The sequence below is a fragment of the Archocentrus centrarchus genome, chromosome 16 (genome assembly GCF_007364275.1).
Source record: "Archocentrus centrarchus isolate MPI-CPG fArcCen1 chromosome 16, fArcCen1, whole genome shotgun sequence".
Lineage (NCBI taxonomy): Eukaryota > Metazoa > Chordata > Actinopteri > Cichliformes > Cichlidae > Archocentrus > Archocentrus centrarchus.
This window is the reverse complement of record NC_044361.1, coordinates 13,907,687-13,935,393: the sequence shown is the minus strand read 5'-3', so window position 1 is coordinate 13,935,393 and position 27,707 is coordinate 13,907,687. Positions and strand designations below refer to the sequence as shown.

General features: G+C 41.3%; 1 protein-coding gene across 1 annotated transcript; it reads right to left on the bottom strand.

The window, feature by feature from the left end:
* Nucleotides 1–7,478: 7,478 nt before the first annotated feature.
* On the bottom strand, nucleotides 7,479–18,549 carry gapdhs (glyceraldehyde-3-phosphate dehydrogenase, spermatogenic). Its single transcript, XM_030748980.1, has 11 exons — nucleotides 18,452–18,549; nucleotides 11,921–11,980; nucleotides 10,498–10,594; nucleotides 10,070–10,176; nucleotides 9,262–9,352; nucleotides 9,048–9,166; nucleotides 8,811–8,892; nucleotides 8,550–8,701; nucleotides 8,283–8,445; nucleotides 8,077–8,174; nucleotides 7,479–7,965 (listed from the first exon to the last, which is right to left on the bottom strand). Exons 2-11 carry the CDS (start codon nucleotides 11,947–11,949, stop codon nucleotides 7,896–7,898), a joined length of 1,008 nt encoding a protein of 335 aa, XP_030604840.1. The 5' UTR covers nucleotides 11,950–11,980; nucleotides 18,452–18,549; the 3' UTR covers nucleotides 7,479–7,895.
* Between the last annotated feature and the right edge of the window lie 9,158 nt (nucleotides 18,550–27,707).

Here is a 27,707-nt window from a genome sequence, read left to right as displayed (position 1 = left end):
TTTAATCCAACACTGATTTTCCAGTGATGTAAAAGATGATCCAAGTAGAACAGCTCTGGCTTTTAGAGAGATCTATACAAAACCAAATACTGTCATCAGATAGCAACTCTGTTTTTCAATTCTCTGAAAATTTTATATCAATGCCAATTCTCTGAGCAATGTTACTGAAATTAAAAAAGCAAAATTTTTTGTTTGCTAAATAATTTCATGTATTTCTTCATAGTTTGGACGACTTTACTACAATGCAGAACATTTTTAGATAATGAAAAAACACTGATTTAGAAGGTGTGTCCAAACCTTTGACTGGTACTGTATGTGTATGTGAACCGTTCTGTGTGAATCTGAACCTGAATGAAAAATGAAAACTGACTCAGATTTTTCCCTAGGTTGGGATGATGTACTGTTTGGTATACACAATGTCAAGAGTAAAACAACGGAAATATATGTCAGAAATCTGATAATAATTTAAGGGAAATACCACATAGACAAAGCTAAATTTACTCACTCAAACCCTGCTTTTTTTAAATTTCAAAAGGAAACTGAACAATTCCTTAATGTTAATGTTGTATGAAGCCTAAAAGTACAGTATTTTATTTTAAACTTTTTTTTCTTTTTAACACATTCACTTATCAAGCAAAAGGTCACTGATTAAATTCCAGCCAGAGACCCAACCCCTTTGGTGTCGTGTGTGTTAAGGTGTTAAGTCATGCTGGATCATTTTGTCACATCTGACACTAGCTCATGATTTTAACAACTGCTGACAGCTAAGTGATTCTTAGCCTGTTAGTTGTGCTCTGCTTCCATTTCCTTTAAAACATTTATCAGCAGCTGATATTCCTCAGTTTAATTTATCTTCTTCTCCTTCCCTTTCCCTTGTCGATGCTGCAATTGAGCTTTCATTGGGAAAGACATTACTCACAGTGCATATTAGCAATCACCTGGATAGAATAAATTATTGGTTCTCTAAATGTCCAGTGTGAGATGGATTACACTGTTTTCTTAATTTTCCAGGGATGAAAGTGGCTTCAACAAGCCTCAACTATTTTTTGGAATCAAAGTTCAGGCATCAACTGATTTATTCAGGTGATTTAGTCAAGAGCTTAATTACTTAGAGAGGAAAAATTCCAAACACGAACAAACTTTCCATTCCAGGCTTGCAAGGTCCCCTCCTGCCACTGGGTAGCAAATCTTTAAATTGAGGTGGTTATTGAATTTAAATGTTTTACAATAAACTCAATAAAGCCAAATACAAACAAATCTCTCATTGTTACTGCTAATGATAAGGTAAACTATGACTGAATATTGACTGTTTATTATTAGAACAGCATTTCAGCAACAAAACTAACAACTCACACAGTGGGGAAAGAGAGAGAAAGGCACACACAATTCAGCAGGTGCCTCCCGCTTGGGTCTCATACTAGCCCAAAATACAGAACATTAATGATTCAATTTACATGAAAAGCAGGGCAAACGTGGAGTATTTATATGTCTATGATACATCCTGTTTGTTTAACTTTCTAAGGGACAGATCACACAAGCTGAATGCAGGGACTTGTACAAGTCAAACAGCATCTTCAGTCTTCACTTCTCATTTCAAAGTCTCAGAGCATACTGCTGTTCTCTGAATCATAAGATACGTATATGACAAAGTGTGTTACAGTGAAAGGATTAATATATGAGCATGAAACTGTACTTGCAGTTATCTACTGATCAAATCTGTGTTAACATACAGATAAAACAAGCATTATTGTAGAATTTTACATTAAGCTTCAGTTTCATTCACTATTGATTTATTTGAATGCACACAAAGTTTCTTGTTTCTGCACAGTCTCTGGTGATCCAGGTGGTGTTCGTGTCATATTTGGACATAGTCCCACAGTGATTCCAGTGGGATGGACAGTCTGGCAGTCCATCTTGTTGATCCGGTTTGTCTCCATTTAACCAAATCCACTCACCTCCCAGGAAGCGTAGACCAATCCAAACCTGAAAAACACAAAACAAAACCTGGAGAGTCAGTCCTGCTTGTGGAAGTCTCTGTGTGCGGTGGTTTTCTGAGAAGGCTGAAAAAAATGCAACTAAATAGTGGGGATGGCAAATGAGTCAGTTACTGACAAAAGGATTTGTTGGAATGAAATATAATAACTAGAACTAACAAAATTCAGAAAACTATAACAAACTAATAATCTAAACCAGGGATCCTCACATCCAGGCCTCGAGAGCCGGTGTCCTGAAGGTTTTAGACATGTCCCTGATCCAACACACCTGAATCAAATGGCTCAATTACCTCCTCAGTATGCGGTCAAGTTTTCCAGAGTCCTGCTAATGACTTCTATATTTGACTCAGGCATGTTGAAGCTTCCCTGATCTAAACTGTGAGCAAAGTTAGAAACACGGCAGAGATACAACAAAAACCAGAACCTCACAGAAAAAACACAAAAGACTGGGCAAATGTCCCAGGACCATGAGTGTATTTGCAAATTAAGCCAGACACAAATACCTTGATCACAGAGATTATAGTAAAGCTGACTCTGAACTGAATATTGATCTTTTTTAAATGCACTCCTTAATCTTTTCTAGAGTATCATTTTAAACACATTGGAAAAGAAAAGACATTTCCACAGCACAGCCTGGAATTTTTGCCTTTAAGAACTGAACTAGAGAAAAGATTCAAGCCACTGTGTCCAGTTTAAAATGTGAAGTTGTCCAAAAAAAGAGCATGCCCTCTTCCTGTGTTTAATGCAGAATATACCAACCAGTGATACATTTAAGAATAAAATACTCAAACCTCATCAGTGGTTGCTCTGTAGATCCTGTCTCTGACATAGTTGTGGTATTCAGAGACCTGTGTCAGGCTCAGGAGGTCGTATTTGCAGCCAGCACACGATGCTTTCATGGCCCTGCAGTGCATCAGGGCGTCCTCCCATGTCTTGTTCTCTTTTACCACCACCAGGTTGTCACCAAAGCATAAAAACTGAAACTGTTCAGAGCATGGATAGCCTACCCATTCTTCAGCAAATGCATCAAAAGAGCCGCAGGCTGCAGTGAGTGGCTGTCCTGGCGCCCACTTTCTGTAGCTGGATGGTAAACTACCAGTCCAGTTCCAGACCCCCCCCCCAACTCGATACAGTCCAATCCAGCCGACTTTGTCAATATGAGCTGAGTTCAACTGGGTGACAGTGGCTAGTTGACTATTGTGTTCCATACAGTACTTTACAGCTTCATTCCAGCTAAGCATAACATTGTAGTACTGGATAACATCACCTTGAGAACAGTAGACATTAGTTTTCCTTGAACATGGTACACTGTACCACATGAGATCATTTCCTACAACTGCACAGTGATTCTGTCCAGAGGCCCACTTGCTGGTCTGTGAGAGGTCATCACCTGAGACACCTTCACCAGTTCTGAAACAAGCACAACAATGATCTCAAGCTTGGCAACTCCATTTTACCGTGTTTATATAGAAAGATATGGATATTCACTTGAAGATCATTTCAAACAGGACGCTCACCTTAGATTTATAGACTTCCAGACTGAGTCATCTTCAGGATCTCTGAGTAGACCAATCCAAACCTGTGTGGTATTTTGTCCCATCAAAAATGGAATCAGAATTTTCACATTTACCTTGTCCCAAGTAACTAAGTCAACGAAACTTCTCTGGCAAACTAGTTTTGCTTTTGTCCAGCTCAATTTCGAAAAAATCATAATTTGAAACTTTGTAATTTGTCCTTCTAAGCTATGGGCAGCAATAAGTAGGAGGCACAGTGCCAGTTCAAGGCTGCACTTCGTCCCCATTTTGACAAAAAGCCGCACAGGTCAGTTTCCAGAGATCATGTTTGCTATCAGTCAGTTCATGATGTGGTCAGTGGTTGGTGAGCGGCAGTCACCCTGCTTTTATAGCAACCAGCTACCTGATCAGCATCACCTACACACACCTCACCACACCCAGCTGACCAATGGCACCTCTCCACACATTTTATTACAATTCAAATGGAGCTGTTGTCATACTCAGTCACCTTTGAGTTTGTTCTTAAAGATGCTCCCCCAAACTTTAAATCTACTGTGACACTACAAGGTTGTTTTTTTTTTTGGCCACAGCTGCTTTCATCCACAGTGGGCAAACTGATGACAGACTGGGACTCAAACCTGTGCCGCCCGCACCGCAACACAGCATATGTATCCACCACAAGTTTTTAGTTACACGATAAATAATACAGTTTTTATTCCTACTTGTGCCATTCGTGCAGACGAAGTAGTTGTAATTCTTGACTCAGGGTACTCCTGCACCTATAAGGAAAGACTGTGGAGTGGCCTACACGTGCATGGGTTTTCTGTGGGCGCTCCTGTTTCCCTCACAGTACCAAGGCAGACATGTTAGGTTGACTGGAGATTCTAAATTAGACTCATCTGTGGTTGTGAGAGTGATATTTTTGTCTGTCTCTCTGTGTTGGCCCTGTGGTGGATCAGTGATCATCTCTTTGTATTTACTTTCTTCTTGTTCCCACATTAATTGAAATCTGTGTTGCTAGTTCCTTAAAATGTTCATAAAATGGTGAAGTATCTAATAAACGATCAGACCAACTACATAAAAACCCGTGACTAACACGTGACCTGATCTCATTGTAAGTAATGGGAATCATAAAAAAACAAACAAATGCTAAGTAAATAGGGGAAGTAGAACCAGTACAGCAAAAGGCTCTGTTCTTCTGTGTTTCAAAACTTTAAGAGATTTTCTGCATTCAAATCCACCCAGTCTCTGTGCTTAGATGGCAAATCAAGCTAAGGTAAACGTCTGAATTTGAATCTTATTTAATAAGGCATGACCACATCCTTGCCCTGACCTCTGTCTCCCTGACAAGTCCATAATTTTGTTTTTTAACTACAAAAGTTCAAAAGCTAAATGACGATATCACCAGAAAGTAAAAGAGCAAAGACGTGGATCCACAGTCTCATGGGTCCATAGATTTAGCAGAACAGTTCAGGTGTTACTATGTGTGAAAAATACTTTTTCTTTATTTTCTGAACACTTTTAAACTGCATCCTGTTAAAATAAAACGATGCCTTTGGTGTGGCCAGTGGTTTTGAAATAGTGACTAGACAAAGACAACAGCCAAATATGGCGTGTGGAGGGAAAATCCACACGAATAATCATCATAAAGCTTCAGGTTTGATTTAGTTTATAAAACTTTAAAGGTCTAAAAAGTCTTGATGGTAGAATATTACACTATCAAGCTTTAGAAATGACAATCGATGGGATCACATAGACTTAGCTGTAGACAGCTGTTCTTAATTTTGATTGTCATCAGAGAAGGGAAGGCAGGACATACTCTAATGCTCTAAAACAGGGGTGGGCAATCCCAGGCCTCGAGGGCCGGTGTCCTGCAGGTTTTAGATGTGTCCCTGATCCAACACACCTGAGTCAAATGGCTGAATTACCTCCTCAGTATGCAGTCAAGTTCTCCAGAGTCCTGCTAATGACTTCTATATTTCTGGTTTCTTAGACCCTGTTTACATGAGAATGATCTGCTGTAACTATGTTGTTTTTCTGTTTCTTTTCGAAAAGTAACGCGTACAGATGGCAACGTTTCAAAAATGATCTCCTTTCACACTGAGGAGATACTGAATTCGCTGTAGTTTCCATGCCAGGCCCCAAGCTGGCGCTGTGTTCCTAGATAAATCAGGGTAGAGGTACTTTAGTGCTCAAGCCTCCCAACAAGTGGGTTCGCCCACTCAGCACTGAAGGGGTTAATCTTAAAATTCAGTTTTAATTCCATTTCATTTATATAGAGCCAAATCACAACAGACAGTTGCCTCAAGGCACTTTATATTGTAAGATAAAGAACTTACAATAATACAGAGAAAACAATCGAGACAATTTCCTATGAGGAAGCACTTGGCAACAGTGGGAAGGAAAAACTCCCTTTTAACAGGACAAAAGAGACAGTAGGAGAGAAGCTGCAGAGATGTTATAAAGACTGCATCTCTGCGTCCTGGTCTCAACCCTGGATAGTCATGTTTTGGTGGGGTTTAATAAATTTGGCCAGATTTATAGAAATGAAAACTGTTCCATTCACCGCCTGTACCAACTACAGGGGCCTGGCTAGCTACAGGATTTTCCAGGGTGTCTCCAATTCACTGAGGCCAGGCCAGATTGTTACAAGTACAGTTAGTGCTAAAGGAAGCTGAGGAATAACTAAACATCTGACAGACCAGGAATGTGCAGGAGGGACAGGAGAAGAAGCTACGCTACCGATTACTTGGCAGCGAGCTAAGCTAATATCTATGCTAAGGTAGTGAATCTCTGAAAACACACTAAGTGAATAATGTGAATATAATTTAAAAGCGATTCAGGGATTTGGTTAAAGCACCTGAAGATTACATTATGAAATAAATTGCAATAAAAAGCATAACATTTTATTTTTCCTATCGCCTATCACCATTATCCTGTAATACAATCAGATTTGCAGATGGAGATTTCCAAATTGTGCTGATTTCATGCTCTTGTTATCTGTAACTACTCTTAAAGGACAACAGCATCAGAACACATCTACCAGAGTGGAGGAGAAGGTAAGAAAAAAGTAGGAAAAAAGGGAAAAAGTCAGTACACTATACTGCTGCTGGTCTTTGAACTCATGAGTGCCTCTACCAAGAGACGCCTGCTGATTTTGCTGACACACACCTGAAGATAATCCTGTGGATCCAAACATTGCTGCTTTTGCAAGAACATCATAAGAATGAAGTTAGAGAATTAAAAATTCAAAGCAGATCCTTACAATTTTTAGTCTGGACCCTAAAAATATTTGCCTGGATTGTACACCTTTTTCTTTGCCTTCTCCCCCCAAAAAACTATTTAGAATAAGTGATTTAGAGTAGTTGGTCTTTTGTTATTAGCGCATACAAAATAAAAAATTGCATCTTCTTTCGGCTTCTCCTTGTAGGGAGCGGATCATTGGCCTCCATCTCAGGCCAGCCCAAGCATCCTCCTCTGTCACACCACCTCTCTGCATGTCCTCCTCCACTACATCCATTAATCTTCTCTGTGGAATTCCTCTTTTCCTCCTGCCTGGCAGCTCCATATTCAGCATCCTTTGTCCAATATATCCACTATTTCTCCTCTGCACACGTCCAAACAACAGCTAATTAAACATGCAGTCATAACCTTAAGTAGTGGTTGTGTCATGGTTTTACTGTACTTTACTTTTATCTGTACTAGAGAGCATTTGTAGTTTTAGATGTTTCTTCTTATATTAATGCCATTCATCAGTCTGCTACAGCTGAAAAATCTGCCAGTGTGGCTAAAATTGCCATCTCCCTCTCACTCATGCACATGCACACACACACAATCATTTGTTTTTAACCTTTAGCTTGTTTTGTTATAATGCATATTTTAAGTTACTGTGTGTCCAGGTTGCTATTAAACAAGTATTTCAGTGAAATTAGTTGCATTTTGGTTAATAAAAAGATAAAGCAGGATAACGTGAGGTTTTTCAACTTTTATTTGTCTCATATATTCTTAAGCAGAGTTACAGTAGGTCTGCCTCTCAGCTTCCTCCTTTCACTGGTGATAAAGCCTTTAAACACACCAACAGGGAGATGGATACAGTAGTTACCATAGTACTGAGCCATAACGACACATCTAAAGTGGGAGGTGGAGAGGGGCACACGGACACAAACAGTTTCACCAAACGGTCGCCTCGTAATTATAAGGAAAAAAAAACAGAACAACTCATAAACACTCAAACACACTGCTGCTGCCTACATATACTGTAGTAGAGCTAATGGTCGTGATGCTATGACTTGGCTATGGGTTGGGCTTGTGTGTAAAAGAGAAGGGTGGAAGTAAAACATGGTTAGGGGTGGTCCCTTTGCTGATTTCCTTTGTGGACAGGAAGTGTCTACTCCTTGGAGTGCATGTACACCAGCAAGTCGGCAACGCGGTTGCTGTAGCCATACTCATTATCATACCTGGATGGAGAGGGAGAAAAAAAGGAAAGGAAAATGGATTGCTCAGTGTGTTTTCTTTTCCCACAAACTTCCTGTTTTATATGTGGAGCTGGACAGGACTTGAAAACTCACCAGGAAATGAGCTTGACAAAGTTGTCATTGAGGGAGATGCCAGCACCAGCATCAAAGATGGAGGAATGAGTATCACCGATAAAGTCAGAGGACACCACCTGCCAAACACAAAGCACACCACAAGTGTGTAAAGTCAAGCAAATCACAAACCATTAATAACAACATTAAACCGGCTGTGTTGTTGTTCTGCTGTGTATATAGAATACCTGGTCCTCAGTGTAACCCAGCACTCCTTTCAAGGGTCCCTGTGCGGCCTTCTTGACAGCTTCCTTAATCTCAGCGTATGAAGCAGACTTGGAAAGGCGGCATGTCAGATCCACCACTGACACATCGGCCACTGGCACCCTGAATGCCATGCCTGTCAGCTTACTGCAGAAAGACAGCAACAGAGGACGAAAAAGTGATTTCTGCACTTCTTATCTCGTCTTCATGTTTTCAGCAATTGGCTAAAATGTATGTGTGTGTGTCTTTACCCATTGAGTTCAGGAATGACTTTGCCCACTGCCTTGGCAGCACCAGTGGAAGCTGGAATGATGTTTGTATGGGCACCACGGCCATCACGCCAGGCCTTGGCACTGGGACCATCTACTGTCTTCTGCGTGGCTGTGTAAGCGTGGACTGTTGTCTAGAGATATCACATGACACATTAATAAACTTTAAGGCTTAAATAGAAGACCACAAATACTGAATTTTCATATTACACTTAGACACTGTATAGATTTACTGTTACTAACCATGAGAGCCTCCTCAATGCCAAAGTTATCGTGGATGACTTTGGCCAGGGGGGCCAGGCAGTTGGTGGTGCAGGAGGCATTACTGTAAACAGAATGACAGACAATGTTTAGTTCAGTGTTTAGGTTAAAATATATAATGCATATATAATATATAGGTTTTCTGGTGAGTTTGTGGCATTAAATTTAGGAAGATGCAAAAAAAAAAAAAAAAAAAAAGCTTTAAATACATGATGTTACCTGACAATGGTCATGGAGGAGGGGTCATATTTGTCCTCGTTAACTCCCATGACAAACATTGGAGCATCAGGTGAGGGGGCCGACACAACCACACGCTGCGCACCACCCTGGATATGAGCCTGAGATTGGAAAAGAGTGAGAGGGCAGGCTAGAAACAGGGCTTTGTTCAAATCTGTCTATATTTTTCTGTGCATGTGTTTATGTGTGCACTTACAGAGGCCTTCTCAATACTGAGGAAGACTCCAGTGGATTCAACCACATATTTGGCTCCAGAGCTGCCCCAAGGGATTTCAGCTGGCTTCATACTAGAGTTACAGAAGAAAAGGCATCAGTCTAAAATGAGCCTAAACTTGATAAGTCTCTGTATCTCACAAATGGACACTGTGCTCACAAGACACTGTGCTACTATTACCACCTTTTCTTGCTTTTTCCTTACTAATGTTACTACATTTAACCCTAAAATAACCCTAGAAACATTGAGTCTTTCCACATACTTAATCTGGACTTGCACATAAAACAAGTCTCTAGCACAGCTGTCTAAAGTAAGCACATCCTGTCTCACCCCCTTGAGTTTAGGCTGCAGTGAGAGTACTAACAGGGACTAGGGACATCATATTTCACCCAACGCTTTCACCCTCTCTACTTTAAGATTAGGGTTAAAACTTTCCTCTTTGAAAAGCTCATAGTTTGGACTGGATCAGGTGACCCTGAACCACCCCTTAGTTGTTACAGTCAATATAGGCTTAGGCTCAAGGGGACTTCACATCTCTGTACAGTCTTCTCGCTCCCTGTTTCTTTACATGTCACTGTTGCAGTGCAATAACTTTATTTTTCTCACAGCCACAGTTTGAGCTTCGTCTCCTTCTGTCTATGCTCTTCGTCACTATCGCCACATGCTCGTACAGGACCGTTGAGGTTCTTTCTGCAATATCATTGGATCTTTAATTTAAAATATATAGAGCCTTGAGATGACTGTTGTTGTGAACTGTCATCACAGGGCTGTTAATATTATCATTACTTACCACTGGAAGACAGAGATGGCCTGGCCATCGACAATAAGCTTGCCATTTTCTGCAGAGACTTCACCACGGTAACGGCCATGGGTGGAGTCATACTTGAACATGTAAATCTAGAAGGAGGCCGGATGACAACAATGAGGTTACAATGGGGGAGGTACAAAGCTGCTTCACAAGGAATATAAAAGTGATCACTTCATTTCTTCATTACAGTAACATATACATTTCACTGTGCATTGTGTAATTGTGTATGTGACAAATAAACCTTATCCTGATCTGATCTTACATATTTTATACAGTCCTGTAGTTTTAGCAATTTTCAGCAAAAGAATAAAAACCCACAGTGAGGTTAAGTCTTCTATTAACACCCAAACTACATACATGAATGTATACTGAACAATGTGAATCATTTAGCAAGTAGCAGTTTTTCTCACCATGTACTGCAGGTCAATGAAGGGGTCATTGATGGCCACAACCTTAATGCCCTTCGCAAGGCAAGCCCTCAGGACCAGGCGGCCAATGCGACCAAAGCTGCAGAGACAGAGATAGAGAGATTTGTAATAGCTGCCATGGGAAACTTCCTCAGGATGTCACAGCACCCTTAGGATCTCCCATGAATCTTCCTCCAGACTTAGGCCAAGTCCACTGCAACGCTTTATTGTTTTAAAGCGGGTAACTTCTGTTACACTCTTATGTCCACATTAAGTTTTATGACCCTTAAAACAGAAACTTTTTGGAAACATTTGCGTTTTCATTTCTCTAAACAGCCAGTTTGTGTCCTCAAGTCCTCATTACATGATGGTTTGTGAATGGTTATGTGATATTCCAGGAATATTAGTAATGCCTGGAGTTCATTTCTAAACATAAAATGATCATATTTCTAGATTTTTTATTTTTTTTTCCCCCTAGATCTGAAAACAAATGTAAAGGTAGCCTCAAACTGCAGCCACCACCTATTATCGGACAGTAGCTTGAAGGCTAGCTACAAGAAGAGTTGCCTTTTTCACGGATCACTTTTTTTAGTGCTGCTGTCCTTAATGACAGATGACAGTCAGCGGAGTTGATACGATACCGGGCCAACCACAATCCGACTGTCCGTCTACTTTTTGCTATATTCGTTACTTCTCAGTCATTTATATTTGAAATCTTCTTCATGGCACGAGTATTCAATGTGCAAAGCTCTAAAAAATGGTTCAGACACATTGTTTTGTTTTTTTCAATTACATTTTTTTTTTTACTGTAGATTGATATTTGACTTAATCGCTACTCCTCCCTTATTTTGCTGGCCAAGGCTTCTGAAACTTGGTATGATTATCCATTGGGCAAAAGGCTACAGAATGTTGCAGACAGATTTTCAATTTTTACTTTGTTTTTTCTAAGTTTTCCAAATCTAAAAAATAAAAAGTTAGCTGGTTTGACCTAGAGCCAATTTAGTTTCTGTTCCAATACATCACATAATGTACAAGTAAAACATTTGAGAGCGGAGCTCTATGGGCCAACAGGTTTCTTGTTTTCTAATAATTTCAATGTCTTGCAAAGAAATAATGAAAGAGAACACACTATCACAGTAAGCTTTTCAGATAAGGAGGCAATAAAGCAGGCTTTAGTGTTGTTAGTAATAAATGTATGCATTTGCTTTTGACCCTCTGTAAGATTTACTAACCACCAATGCTTACCCAACCTCAGTGTTTGCTTCACATTCTACTGTAATCATCCTGTCTTACCCATCTTTATAATGTGTGTGTGTGTGTGTGTGTGTGTGTGTGTGTGTGTGTGTGTGTGTGTGTGTGTGTGTGTGTGTGTGTGTGTGTGTGTGTGTGGTGTGTGTCTGTGTGTGTCTGTGTGTTTCAAACTGACCCATTGATTCCAACAGAGAGGTCTGACATGGTGGCTTCTGCTTAGGGAGTGTGGAGTTGTCTGGAAGAAAAAAAATGGAAACAATAAATTAAAAAATATCCACAACTGAAGGACATGAAATAGAAGAAAGCTTGTACCCCTAACTGGTTATATTTGCTTGTGAAATAATTGCAATATAAAGTTTAAAAACCTAAGTGGGGTAACTTGGCAACAAGATATATGTGAGAGCTTAGAGTTAGGCAAGCTGTTTCCCCAACAAAAGGAAGTAGCTTTGGTCAGATCAGATAAAATTATTTTATTTTCTACAATGTATCAAAATGAATATAATATACCAGAAGTCAGACAAAAGTTTGTGGCAAGTTTATACACAATGTAATACTCATACAACCACAGGAAACCACATACAAAGCCAAAAGGAAGCACATCTGCAATACATCAGAAATCTGTTTATGCATGTTAAGCTACCCACTAACATCCATTTTTAAAAAAAAAAAAAACCCTTCTGCTCCTTCGTTCCTCCAGTTGTCATACTCATCATCACACTGTTTCCGTCCTCTCTACTCAAGCAGAGGGCATGCAGGGTCAAATGAAGGTACAAGCTGTCATGCAACATCTTGAAAAGGTTTGAAATGTTCTTTAGTACAAATTTCAACATCTGTGGTTTCAGCATTGAGGCAACACAATAAAAACTTGTTAACGGTCACCTTACAATACATGGAAACCCACTGTGATGCATTAGCACTAAAGACAGACAAAAACACCAAGGTGGCACGCTGCTGTAAGGACTGCTCATGGAGCTTCAAACAATTTTGAGCCAGGTACAGCAGCTGAAGGCTGAGCGGAAGCTAGAGAGTGTGCAAAAGTGTGACTGTGTTTAATGTCAGCAGGGGAACAGAAACCCTGTTTTATAGGCAACTGCTGCAGGAGTTGGGAGGTGTTACATCATGCAGGAACATGTTTCGACAACAATGGAATTTCAGGGAAGGGAAAAGGTGATATATATGTAGAACAAGCACAGACTTGAATAGAGAGGAAATGTGGCCTTGGCTTAATTATATGACCTCCATTTCCCTCTGCCTTCCTCTCCCTGTCATACTGGTACGCTCTGGTTTCTCCTCACTACACCTCCTCCTCTTTTTCCTATCCCAGTCTTTTCTACTAGCTCTGCTTCCTCGCTCCACCCGCTTCATCTCCTTGCCATCCTTGATCTCTCTCTAAATAAGAAATGTTGACTCCTGACATCTAGATATGATACTTAGCTTCCCAAGTCAACACTAAGTCATGCAATCTCATGTGGGGGGTTAATCTTGGTTTCTGGCTGCAGCTTGTCACCAAACAATTACATGTTACTGCAACAACATTAACCAGGCACTACACTGACCAATTCAATTCAATTTTATTTATATGGCACCAAATCATAGCAGTCTCTTCAAGGCAGCTAGCGTGTGTGTGAGTGAGTGGCAGAACAGGTAGAATAAGTAAGGGCAATGCGGATTGTCCTTGGAACTGGCTATTCATCATTTTAGACTACCGTAATCTCCTAATCTGTTCTGTGCATGTGTGTGTGTGTGTGTCTCTGTGAGAACCAAGTAGGGCAGGATGTGGATCTGGTGAAATGCATTGTGGGAGCACTTTAAATAGAATAAAGGGACTACCAGATTGTAATAAATGGTTTCTCTCTCTCTTTCATACCAAAACAAGTGTATTTGAGACTCTGGATTATTTTTAACCTGGATTTATCCACCGTAATCATTAATGTGCAGAGGAGCAGCCTTGATCAAAGAGCAGCACCATTTGTTTCCAGTCAGAATCAATTTATTGAACGGCCTGCCAGTAGTGACCCATTACGGCCTCAGTGGTGTCTCCATGTTTGCAGTACCATCTTTTCAAGGCAGAGCAGCCATTTTGTGTTCTGCTGCCTGCATCCGTATACAAGGTCACCAAGAAAAAAAAAAAAAAAACGATGGAGAGGAGTGAGGGAGGGAGAAAGTCCACTATGCTGTTCTCATGTTTCACCTATTGTGCATTCACAAAATACTGCAGTAATGTCCCCCCCTCCGTGTGTTTGTGTGTGCGTGGGCCTTTGTTGCCTGTTTCACTGTTGATTTCCCTCCTCAATTTTCTCTGTAGTAGTTCAGTTAAAGATCCTCATCCTTCATCAGGTTCCACATTACATTACACCTTCTAAGGATTTTATGCAACACTTACAAAATCTTGGTTTCACTGGTTGCCTAAATTGCACCCGGCTGATATTACACACATCTACTGAGGACACAGCTTTTCAATTTTCCATCAGCCAAACACCACTGGTCCGTTATTCAACCAACCCCAACCCCCAACCCCCACCCCACCCCACTCGCGGCCACGACCCGAGAGCACTCATAAGGACACGGCACAGCTCACAAAGACAGCCCTGTGCAGGGAAGAGAGGTGAAGCGCTGCTAACTGCCACTTGCATTCTGCTGATGCTCATTAAAATGTTCAAAGAAGAGGCAGTCCAGCTGTCAGAAATATAACCCTTTACGGCTTTTCTCACCATGCAACACAGATTCAGATTCACTAAACTGTGTGTGGTTAGTATTCACAGAAAGAAAGCCTGACCTGAAGAGTCAACGCAAGACTAACAATGTATGTGAGCTAGCTTGCTCCAAAAGTTAGTTCCCTTTAAGGAATAAAAAGAAAGACTGGTATAAAAGCTTAGATCACACTGAATAGCTGGATGTATGGTGCATCCATTTCCTCTGCTGGGTGCTTGCCGTCCCTCCCTTTTGACCTGCACCTTCAGCTGTTATTATTTTTGGCTCCATGAGTACCACACATTTGCCCTCAGCTTATTCCCACCACCCAAACTAATCATTAAAATTCAGCAGACTGCCTCCATCTCTCTATTTGTCACCACTCTTTTGTCTGTGTAACCCCACCACCACCACAACCTCCCCTCCTCCAGGCTACGACCTATTTTCCTCTCTCAGTTTATCCAGAGGGGGTGCAGAATAGGGGTCCCTCCAATGGTAGTTGTACGTGCACCAAAGGGACTGCTGACGGGGAAAGATGACTCATAACTATTCAACCAGAAAAAGACAAAGATGAACGGCTCCATCACGTGGGAAAAAAATCTCAAAATTGTGAGTGAAAGTGCAAGAGAAAGGAGAGGAGAGGAGCATAGCAAAATGACACAGCATTTTTCTTTCTGTCCACATTCCTTAAGGCATCACGCACCTATGATTTGCAAAAACAAAAACAAAAAACAAACACTGATTGTTTTTCTTTAAAATATGTGAGGAGCACCTGAACAATGTGAGGGCTCTAGTAACTTGCTCCAAACCCTTATATGGGCATAAGTTCAGAGTAGCACGGATGATCTGCTACTTAACATTGCTCATATATAGACAACAGACAGACCTAAATGTGCAAGACAGTTCACTATATTCAATGCCCCAGGGCCAGACTAAAGTGAGTATGCTCTCACTTTGGTTCACTTCAGTGTGTGCATTCATTGGAAAGTCCTCCATTGGAAATTTGTCAGTGAGTGAATAAACTCACTGACTCTGACAGTACTTTTCCTGCCTACTAAGTCCCTTGGCTTTCCTCCTTCATCTGCCCTTCTTTGTACCCCCCCTCCCCCCAGCTTTCTATCCCTCTGACACACCCTCCGTCTCTCCAGTGGTTTTCCACTGCAGTAGGTTGATTGGCTAGTGGCCAGGCAGACTATCCAATTAGCTACTGTCTTCTATTCTTGCCCGCCTCTCAGTGAAGCACAAAATCAAACACGTTGCAGAAAGCTATACTATTATATTATTATGCCACATAAATGTTCATATAACTTTCACTGTGTACTACTGGACAGTACACAGTGAAAGTTACATGACAATACTGTTATTTCAGTTTTCATGCCAATAAAGCAGTTTCTTTTTCATCTCTTCTTACAGTATATATCTGTTTTGTTCCATTTTAAAGTCTCAACCCTTTGCTGCTGTAAACTTTATGATAACGACACTGGCTGTGTGTCCTAATCAGCAGGCAGGTCCTCCTGCGGCTGGAGATGGGTCGATGAAGAGGCCCACTTTTCTATTAGGGATTTAACTAGTGGCCAACTGACATGATAAGCAGCCAATTGTGTATTCCTATGACCAGATACACCTGATATGATAAGATTAATATAATAAGGCTTATATTGGTTTGTTACTAAAACCTGTATAAGCAGTGTGTGCACATACCATCACACATCACACATCATGAATTAATAAAGAGGAGTGTGGTGTGTTATATCAAACTGCAGAGGATTCAGCAGGAGAGGAGCACATGACTGCTGATTACAGACACACTGCTCACAGCACTAATTTGTGACAGGTATCTCTGGGTCAGACCCTGTCATTTGCCTCCTCTTGTCTCATAAGCTGACCCACAGCAAAAGCAGTAAAGGAATGCTGTGCTTGCTGCCTGTCTCAAGACACTCCATATATTATAACTGTAATATCAATAAGGAGAACGGCTCTTTTGGATGAGTGTGGCAAAATTATGTCCACATTCTCTACTTCCTACAATGCTGTAGGGTTTATTTCCTTAAACGACGGTTATGCACAGAGTGCTGAGTCACTCTGGAGTTTTTGACTCGCTTCCTTAAAAAAATGTCTGGGTGATAAGACAGCTGCAGGTCACAGTCTAGTGTGACACTCATACCAACCTCAGCCTGTAAACCTCCACACTCCTTTGAGTGGAAAACTTGAATTAATCTAGAAACAGCGACTCATAATCACTTCAAGAATGACTCAAGGCTGCATGTAAATCTGTGTAATCACAAAACTAACTTTTAGTAGAAGGGACAACCCACCAAGTGCAGGATGTGGTAATTTAATGTGGGTTGGTTTTACCCCCCAAGTACCTTGTTCTAAAATGAGTGTAGGAAAGTAGTTAGGGAATATCTTCTGGTGTGACTAACATGGCCTGCAAGTGTTCCGCATGTGAAGCCTTGCTTTTCTACATGTGCTGTATCTCAGTAATTACATGCACATTGCCTGAAAACCTCCTGACAGCACAATATATGACCACAGTGCTTAGCATGTCTGCTAAGGATGCTACGAAGCTGCTACTTGTGACCTTCAGTATGGAGCATTATGAGCTAATTCTGAGTTGCCTCTGAATAACTGATTTCAGGTGGAAAGGGAGTCTAAGATTGAAAGATATGAAAGATTATAAGTTGATCAGCATCACAACAGAAGCTCTGGGACTGCTGTGACCTTCATCAACTGGAAGGATGACCTTCAACAGCCATCTGCATGTGGCCTACCAGACCTGCATGAAATAAATCCACGGCAATAATACTGTTCACCTTAAATAATAATCCAGCATCATGTTATTTGTTCCTACACGGATACTGACAAACATCACTATTCTTTGCTAAGTTTAAAATAATGAATTCATCATGTTGATTTATTAGAAATCTCCTGTACTGAACGCAATTGACCGTTTCTATTAGTAATAAATTGAATAATAAATGTATCTGTGCCCTTTTAGAAGGTCTCTTCAGCAGAGACCTGCATCAACAGGTCAGTCGAGCCTTAAGTCAAAACTGCGGCACAGTCATGCGACACTGCAGCAGTCCCCGTCTCTGCCCTTCAGGGGAACACTTGAAGCCTTCTCATCTCTGACATGTAATAAACCAGATCTTATTAATTTTGCCCGTCTTTTCTCCGTCTCCCATCACTGAGGCCTCTGCCTCATAGGCTGCGCTAATCGCTAAAGTGCAGCTGAATGGCGCAACGTCGACAGACTTCATAGTGAAGACCAGAGGAAGCACGTAGCTTCATCATCCTCCATCTACACCGGAGTCATTACAGGCCGACGCATCACTGCAGAAACATACTCATTCAAACACCGACCTCCATGCGCTACTGCTGAGTATTATACCGAGATAATACTCGGTAGGCTTCATTTTCGCACTGGGTTACATAACATGGAGCCTAATCCACTTCCGCAGATGCAGCACTCCTAGCCGCCAATGTCACGTCACCTGCTGAGGCAAGCGGGCCTCGAATGAATGAATGGAGTTAAATTAATACTCGGTAATTACATTGCAATAATTCAAAATGTAGTCTAATTCGAATATTTTCGTGTATTTGCGGATTTTTATCTTTTTTTTTTTGAAAGCTACGTGATGCAGCAAAGCATTACACAACACCCAGCCTCCCTCCAGACTGCAAGGCCACGGTCGCATCCCCCTCCCGTCGTCTTCCTGCAAATTAACTTCAACTAAGAACTCAACTAAGAACTCATAAGCCACCCTAACAGCACTCGTGTGGCCCATTTTTCCCGATTTTCTGCCGCTAAGATATGGTGCGTGTCCGAATTCATTAATTGCGGATGCGGGGCAACAGCAGCTTCCGCGAGTTACGCACAGCCTGGAAGAAGAGTGAAACAGCGAAAGGAGGACGGACTTCACGGCTTCGACCTGAACACTGAAAAAAAAAACACTTAAAAGATAGACATTAGCCGGGCCCACACACTGAAAAGCAAAGTGGTCTTGCTGCTTACCTCACGGTTGATGCTTCTTGAGTCTGTGTGCGTAGTTCGCTGAGACGCCTTCAGCTTTTATACCAGGCACGTGCCTCAGGAAGCCTGGTCGCCCTAGCGACGTGACGTCACGCCATCCTTCTGCTGTTGACTCCATTCTGAACGCGTACGCGGTCACGGTGGCTCCTCGGCTGCCATAGTAACAGAGGGATGACTCACCGGCTTGGTTAACGTCTTATTCACAAAGCGTGTACGCAGGACAGAATCGAGAGCTGCGTAGATGATCAAAGGCAACATTAATAAGAAAGAAATGCACAGACAGGCTGGCGAGAAGTGCTGAGGAAATGATGAAGCATATCCCACCATGCTCAGCGGTTACACGAGGATCTGATGTAACCCAGTGGGCACATTGAAGCTTTAACTGGCTACATATAATCGATTTATAAACCATTACTAGCTGATTTATATAATAATTGTCTGAATTAAGCATAAAAAGTAACTGGACACTCATGCCATGTGGCAGGGCAGGATGCAGGGCCTCCACGGTGCATTGAGCTGCAAAGGACTGCAGACTGCGTCTCCTATGGAGGTGTGAGGGAGCCCATATGGATGGACGCCGCACGATGTAGGAATCAATGAAGCTAATGTCTCACGAATCCATGAAGACCCGCTGTTCTGCTAACCTGGAATGATGAATTATGATTGTATGGCTGTATGACCAATCTGAAATAAAGTAGCCCGACTAATAGTTAAAAACAGATGTGTATTTTTTTTTCTTCATTTTTTTTTCTTTTCTGGTACACAGGGTAGGTCTGTTCTTTTTTCCCCCCATTTCTTCAGATCACATGTCAGACTGAGAAGCAGCCTACGTGAGGCAGGATGCGTGCAGTAATGTAAAAAGGGAAATCCCTGCAGTGCCGTAGGAGGGACGTTATTTGCACATACCTCACATCCCTTTTTCGAATTTAGTTATTACAGATTATGCGTTTGAGTTCAGTATTATAATCAAGCTCTCCTTTCAGTGGACACAGTTTAATGAAACTGGTGAATCATAATGACTGTAACTGGTTTAGATTTGTCTGAGAGTGCCTAGTTACGGTAGACGATAAAGCGTCGGAAACAATACTAACAGCGCCCTCTATCTATCTATCTATCTATCTATCTATCTATCTATCTATCTATCTATCTATCTATCTATCTATCTATCGTACAGTGTAGAAGTATTGATCCAGCCAATAGGAGAGGGACTTTCTTTGATTTATTCAGTGGTCCTGAACAAAAGGTCTCCAGGCAATCTGAAGGTATTTCAAAGCTCTTCTTTGGACATTGGCCGCCCCCCCCCCCCCCCCCCCCGCCCCCCCCCCCCGGTCCTTGCACCTGACCATTTTGTTTGTTTGTTAGACCACTTAATACTGACCTGTGAATCATTCACGCAAAGAATACATTTTAAATTGTGTCTTTTGGCAGTATGTTATTAGCAGCCTGTCCCGAAAACACATCATTTGTTCCCATTTCTTTTGCCAAATCTGTGAAAAATGACAAAGATAACACAGTTTGACAGGCATAAAATAATAATTTTGGCCCAATGAGGCAATTCCCAAAGAGCTATTAGTTAAAAACTTGGCATATCTCAGCATGGTGTGCAGTATATCCTTTAAAAAAAATCATGAAACTGCTCAAATGAAAGACAAAAAAGAACCATTAGGCCTAAAATGTGTGTGTCTGAAAGTCTTGCTCTTAAGAAATAGGAAAAATCCAGCAAAGACCTGACACAGGACCTGAGAGATGCAAATGGACCTTCAGATTCATCTACTGTTCATAGAAGCCTCATCAGAAATGGTGTCAGTGGAAGGGTGACTGTTAGGAAGCCATTCTTATGGAAGGGAAACAGGGAGAAAAGGCTGAAGTATGCCACATTACACAAGAACTGGTCTGAAAATCAGCAGCAAGAGGTGTGATGGAGTGATTAAGTGTTTGATTCAAATCATCATCAATGTGTATGCAGGAAGTCAGGAGAGGTCTATCTATCTATCTATCTATCTATCTATCTATCTATCTATCTATCTATCTATCTATCTATCTATCTATCTATCTATCTATCTATCTATCTATCTATCTATCTATCTATCTATCTATCTATCTATCTATCTATCTATCTATCTATCTATCTATCTATCTATCTATCTATCTATCTATCTATCTATCTATCTATCTATCTATCTTTCTTTCTTTCTTTCTTCCTTCCTTCCTTTTCCATTTTGAGGCTCACTCTGGCCCCAGAACTGAAACAAAAGCACCATCTCCTGGACAAATCCCTGTCCTGCATGTGAGTGAGTCTTCCTCAGTTGCTTTGGTATATTTCTCCAAACATTTTAAAGTCCTAGCCCCAAAAAATCATTTCCCAAAACAGCTCTTCCATGCAGCAGAAAAAAAAAAAAAAAAGACGAGTCACCCTTCCCAAAACCTTTAACTCCTCTGTCAAAATTAAGGTTTTAGTTCGAATCAACAACACCAAAATGAATCTTCTGACAACGTGGTAGGTCAGAGGTGACAACATGTTTATATCCCGTTCGGTCAGAAAGATAGCAGACTAGGAGACATCCATTTAAAAGGCACAAGGTTTTGCATTCTACTTTGAAAAGCAAAAAACAAAGCACTCACATTTCCTTGCAATATGAGGGGAAATTTCCTGCAGTGTCTCACATCATGCACAAAATGCAAATTATACACAGTAAAGCAGAGAATACGTACACAATCAATGCCAAAAAAAAAGCAAGTCCTTTGGAAACACAATACTATGTAGTGGTATCCAACAGTAAAATAAATATATAGAAACTGTGCTGCAATCACTGTTGCTCTGTTTGGCTGCAGATTCTCATCAGTGTCATGCCCATCACCCTTTCTTGCAGTGTGTACATTCAACTGCATCTTCCTACAATCTGTTGCTTCTCCCCTTGTTACACTGCTACACATCCTCACTCCCTTTCCTCTTCTGCTCCTCTTAGGACTCACACCTTATTTTGACAATTATATGTAATATTGTCCATGTGTGTCTGTACTTACATGGGAACATATTTTGGGGTGGGAAACTTTTCCAAGGAGCTGAAGAAGCTTTGCTGTCATATTTAACAGCTTAGCTCAAGGTTAAAGAGGCATGAAGGGGTTGCAGACGCTGGATGTTCCTGTCAGTGTCTGGAGACCCTTGTTCAGTACAGAATAGGTCAGAAGCAAACTCTTTAACATTTAAAGAACTATTTGTCTTTCAACCAGCATGTTTACTTTTTGACCACATTTCTCTGTTTAGAATCAGGAAGGGTCAGCTAGGGTCCATGAATGAAGTGTGTCAACTGTATGGGAAATTAAACTCCAGCAGACAGTTGAACAGCATACTGTATAGCATGCTGCTGCACGTGTGACAACATGCTGACATACAAAAAATTCCAGTGTCTGTTTTTCAGGACGTTTTCACTGGCACAATGACAGGACCTGACGAAAAAGAAGAGGAGCAGGGTCAATTATTAATAGTAGCACCCATTCAGTTTCATGCACCAGGGGGCAAAATTCCCTTTGCAAGTAACAGTGGCATCTGAAGGTACTACAGGTCAGCTAGGAATATATTTCAGAATAAGTAAAAAAAAAACATAAAATACCACAAAAATGTCTAAGAATATAGTGTTTCTCCACTGTCATGTCAGTACTGACATCATTACTCTAGTCTAATCTGTAAGCCAATCAGCCTGTGCTCTGTGTCTTTTAGATCTCATTGCTTTTATTTGTGCAGCCTGCCTTCTCCCCATCTCTGCCTCATCCTGGTCACTCAGAGCCCCACTTAAGCCTCCATTCAAAAATGTCACTTTTGACAGTAAAGGTTTCAGACCTCCACCTTGGAAAGACTCTATTACATTGCAGTCAGCGGGAACTTACTTGGAGGTAAGAAAAGACAAAAAAGAAACAAAAAAAAAACCAGAGTCTGTAAATTTGACCGTTCAGTAGGACCACAAAACTTAATTTAGCAGACATTATATATGTATTAAGGCCCTGCTTTGTTTGTAGTACATAGATTATGTTGTAGTGCAGCCGTACCTGCTGTCATAAACTCAGCTTTTCTTGGATCGTTTTCATTTCTTGCCTCTACACACCATACATTACATATTTTAAAAGGAAAGCACCTGTGTGGCAGGGCAAAGTATTTATTGATATTTAAACTTCCTTATGTAAACTGTCAGCTGAAACGAGCCACCAGCCAAATGACAAATCTTTCTTATACACCTTCTACCACTACCTAACAGGAAATTTAGGCCGGCGCAGAGGTGTGTGGGTGTGTACATGTGCAGATGTGGACATATGAGAATTCAGGCTTTCCTTCATACACAGCTCTAAAAAAAACAAACCATTTGTCATGTTGTAATTTGAAAATAATTTCCACATGTGGCAGTTATGTGAAGGTCTTAATAGCCAGAACATTATGCCTAATTTTCACGTTTACATTACAGCACATATGACCATATCTTGAATAGTTTTTCTTCACTTTCTCAACTCACTGAAAGTGATTTAAGACAAGTCTAATGCTGTGAGCTCGAACAGTTCAACACACTGAACCCACGGTGCCATTAAAACAACCTCCTGACCCCCTCAGGCAGAGAGCTGGCCCTCTCTGATAATATTTTCATAGACTGTGAATTATAAGTGTTTAAAAGGGCACTAATCGCAGTTACACTCATGCCAAGAGCTGCTTAGCATCAGTAACCACAGAGTCTGGATGGAGAGCCTAGTGGGCCAGATTTTAGCCAAAGTTAAAACATTCATTATAACAATTATTTTTTATAGCATATCTGCCTGTTAAGAAAGCACAGAGTGGAAAATGAAAGAAAGGAAGGAAGACGGAGGATGAAATACAGCAAAGCCCTCTTTACTCAGATTTAAACCATCCACACCGTTTACATGCAACATGCGCTTTCATAATTTTCCGGCCTTTCTAGTAGAGCTCAAAAATGGTGGAAGGAAATGGCGAGATGTCCTTTGAAGGTCTAAAGAAAGAGCGTGAGTATCTTCAGAGCAGTGTTTAACCTTCAGCTGAGCTCCTTGAAGTAAATGCATGGACACATGTTAGTTTACCTCAGGCTGAATTTGAGGCAAAGATGTTGCTCCAAGCACATTAACTTAAAAAAACATTTTAAAGCAGTATTTTTGTAATGAAAATTACAGATTTTAAACAGGTTTATACTGATTGATATACTCCTCATTTCAAAAAGAGGCCTCGATCTCAGTGAGAAGTAAAACAAAGCACATCTATAACATGCTTAATAACAAAACACACAGGGAGTTGACAAGGCTTTTGTCAGATGTGAAGAAGAAACCAGACTCTAAAACCGGTCCTCTAAAAACTGCTTTCAATGTTCAACATCTTTTTAGGTTCTTTCACATGTCGGTGGAATGTGGGAGGAAGCCGGAATACCTGGAGAGAACCCACACAGACACAGACCATAGGTGTGGATGTGAGTGCAAATGGTTGTCTGTTTCTCTGTGTTAGCCCTGTGACAGACTGGTGACACGTACATGGTGTACTCTGCCTCAAGCCTTATGGTAGCTGGGATAGGCTCCAGCCCCCCACGACCCTGAATAATTGGATGAGCAGAAAAAAATGGATGGATGGGTGGATCTTTGGCTGAATTTATCATACTAAGCATCACTTATGGGGAAATTATACTTCAGCAGCGGTAGCATGTCTGTTAGCAGCTTCAGACTGTCCATCTACCTGCAAAGGGTGTCCTTTGTCAGATGGGAGCAATGCCAATAAGGCTGTGGGCTGCTCTTGCCTCTGCTATTGTTGGTTCATCAGTCAGCAGCAGAGAAGAGAGAAGTTATAGCATACAAAGAGTGTTAGAAACAATGAAAGGGTCCAGTGCAGCCACTAGCTGTACTTTTCATAGTGTATTCTTTGAGCTTCAATGATTTATTCGTGCTTCTCCCATTCTTCTGCTGTTGTTCCCGCCCCTGTTCCGGCCCACTCGTCAACCAATCAGCATTAGAGCGACGCACAGCATCATCCACGTCAAATAACATGCTGTTGGGATTTTGGAAGACTGCACAGGAGCGTGTTTGCGGTGGTTGAAAACCCCTCTCCCTAAGCTCTCCATAGGCAAATACCTCCGCAAATAGACACAACTGCCGTAGCATAAGATGACATCTTGGAAAGTGATATATGAATAAGAAAATAATAATAGACAAAAGCTGAAACTATTTATACACCCTATAATTATAAAGTGAGCTGTGATCAATCAATCCATACATCCACCCACTTTACATTCCTACCTTCCTAAATACCTGCCTATCTCTCTACTGTCTGCATCTTTTTCACTTCCTCTCCCACCTCTTCCACTCCCATGTGTTTCTTTGGCTTGGCCCTTAGGATCTGGAAGTGTCACCTCATCACAGCAGAGTTTTGTTTCTCTTGGAGGCTGCAGTAGGATATCTGCTAATCTGATTTGAAATCCTCAACCTGAATTTGGCAGATTCGTACAAACACTGCTGGCTCTGAAACGTCTCTGTGAAGTGCAGCGTCTATCTGAGAGACAGACTACCTGTAATAACTACAATCAGACCCAGCGGTCTGTGGGCTGGTGCCAGCTTTAACCTCTCTTTTCTTTGGCTGGATCTTTCTGTGGAAGCAAACAAAATATCATGCACCAAAGTAGTTCTCAGACTCAGTTGAGATGCTACTGCGATTATGTAGTATTTGAGTATTTAGTATTTGACATTCTAACAAAAGCTTTGCATCAGGTTAACACATTAAAATGATAACGTAAAAGAACCACACACACAGGGGGGAAAATGAGATGCGCAATAGATGATTGTCACTCTCTAGATACAGACGTACAGACCACAATAGCAATGTTTGAGACTTTGAACCTGCATTCTTTATAATAGCCAGCAGAGGGCGTGCAGGGATCTGATCTACGAGAAAATAGTGTGTGTGTGTGTGTGTGTGTGTGTGTGTGTGTGTGTGTGTGTGTGTGTGTGTGTGTGTGTGTGTGTGTGTGTGTGTGTGTGTGTGTGTGTTTATATAAAGGATGGCTGTAGCATCAGGGTCTGAAAGTGAAGACAATGTAGAAGAGCCTTAAATATGTATGGCCAACAGGAGGGGTCACTCCTCAGGCTAGAGTCTATAAGAAAAATGATCCTAGTTCTCAGTTAATTACGGCCATAAAGCACTTTCCTTAGAAGTTTATGCACTCAGTTGTTGATGTTAAGCCATATCTAATACAGAATGATGTTCATTTTGTAAATTATGGTCCCATTTAGAGTCAAAAAGGATCATAAAGCAGAATATGATTTAGGGTGTGGCACTGAGTGTGTAGCGTTTCTCAGTCAACCTGTGGGTCCTGAGGATTGAATGAAAATATTTAACCAATGGCCTAAATGTTAGCCCACAAACAGAAGGGCGATGTCACAGTGGCTATGTCCATCTTTTAAGTACAGTCTGTTGTCCAGTCAAACCCCAACAGAAGAGGTCAACAGTGGGCAGTATTTAAAGGGCATTCAAATAACTCCTGTTTATACAGGCAAACTCCTGTGTGGGGAAGGTGTGTGCAAAATGTCCAACATTTTCAGAGAGTTGGTGGTTTACATTCACTGGTAGGGGCTGAGCTTGTTGCTGGGCTAACAAAGAAAATGAAGGAGAAGCTCTTTGGGGAGGAGTGTGCTTTGTAAGATGTGGTTAATGTTGTAAGGTATACTAAATCGTAGTTTCTTCTCTACCTAAACCTAACCATTTAGTCTTTACTGCCTAAAATTAACCAAAAATAATCAGACAAGCTTGTTGTACTGTACTTACAGTAAAGCTCTGTGTCGGTGCACAGAGGCTGTGTTCATGGTCAGAGTTACAGGTTACATCAGTGCAGCAGAGATGAGTTTGAATCAAAGCTGCTGATGCTGAGATTCATTCACTGAATCCAACATTTCTACAGCCTGTATGCTGTCAGTGTAGGGGATGGAGATCAGCTCAGAGAGCTGTGAAATACTGGGTTACATCTTTGTGATTTCAGTTCATCCTCACAGAGCAGTAAACCTCAGAGCAGCAGCAGCAGGTCAGCTGATCACAGCCTGCACACTGTAACGGTCACTGTTATTGTAATGCTGTGTACCGCCACATGGTGGCACTCCTTGTTTACTGTGACTGTTAGTTACCGTTCTTCTTCATTGTTCTGTAGAGAGAGAGACTTAACCTCTGTGTGTACGCGGAATGTTGTGCTTCTCAGTAGCGTGTAGCTTAAGCCAGTGCCTTATTTTTTTGATGTTTGAAATAAACCACCCTTTTTGAGGAAAATTACCAGTCGTTGCTCTTTTAGCTATCCACCTGCACACCTCCGTGGCTAGCTTCACCTCGCCTCACGTTATAACTGGCGCCCAAACAGGGACTTGACCAGTAGTGACCTAACCGATTGTTAGTGCAGCTCATATATTCAGTATAAATTTAAACTATACTGATCACCTTTTACATTAAGCACTAGTTGTAGCTGACATGCTTTTGTAAGATATGCTTTATGAGTTTGATCACTCCAGTCTCATTTTAGTCACAGTGACATTTTGAAGTATTTTTTTTTCTTTCAAATTTAGTCTTGACTAACACTTTGGCAGTTTTTCTCTGTGTCAGTCTAACGTAGTCTGACTGACTATTTTTACCACTGTATAAGGACTGTACTGTGTCCTGGGGTTGACTTAAAGATTTGGAAAACACGATGGCGCATTACCCAGATGACTTTTACTCAAATGTTGAGCTTACCTCATCACCAATGTTCAGGCTAGTTGAGGATGCACCTCCAGACCTTAGTCAACAGGTGATGGAGTTGAGAACAGAAGTGGATAGACTTAGTGACTGTGTACGTGACTCATTGACTATACAGCAGAGTTTACTCAAACAGTGGGACCACCTCTTGGCAGGGAACCCTTTCCCTCCTGCAGTCCAACAGTCCCCCGTGTTCCAAATGGCCATGTCAACACCTCATGTTGCTTCAAAGGACAGAACTGAACCTGCCATTGCTACCAACAGTACTAATCCATTCCTATCCACCAACCCATTTCTACCTACAAACCCTTTCCTTCCATCTCACTCGCTCGAACTCACCGACACTTCCAGAGTGATCGCAGCAGCTTTACATCACACCAAGCTTGAGCCTCCTGTGTATACTGGAGACAACGATGTACGACCTGAGGACTGGTTGCATGCAGTGGGCACATATAAATCCTCTTTGAACCTGACTGATGGACAATTACTAAA

Excerpts from the sequence above, each read along its gene's own strand:
- gapdhs (XM_030748980.1), bottom strand. The coding sequence starts at position 11,949 with ATGTCAGACCTCTCTGTTGGAATCAATGG. Across the intron at positions 10,595-11,920 it reads CTCTCTGTTGGAATCAATGG|CTTTGGTCGCATTGGCCGCC; the intron begins GTCAGTTTGAAA and ends CTGTCTCTGCAG. Across the intron at positions 8,702-8,810 it reads GCATTGAGGAGGCTCTCATG|ACAACAGTCCACGCTTACAC; the intron begins GTTAGTAACAGT and ends TGATATCTCTAG.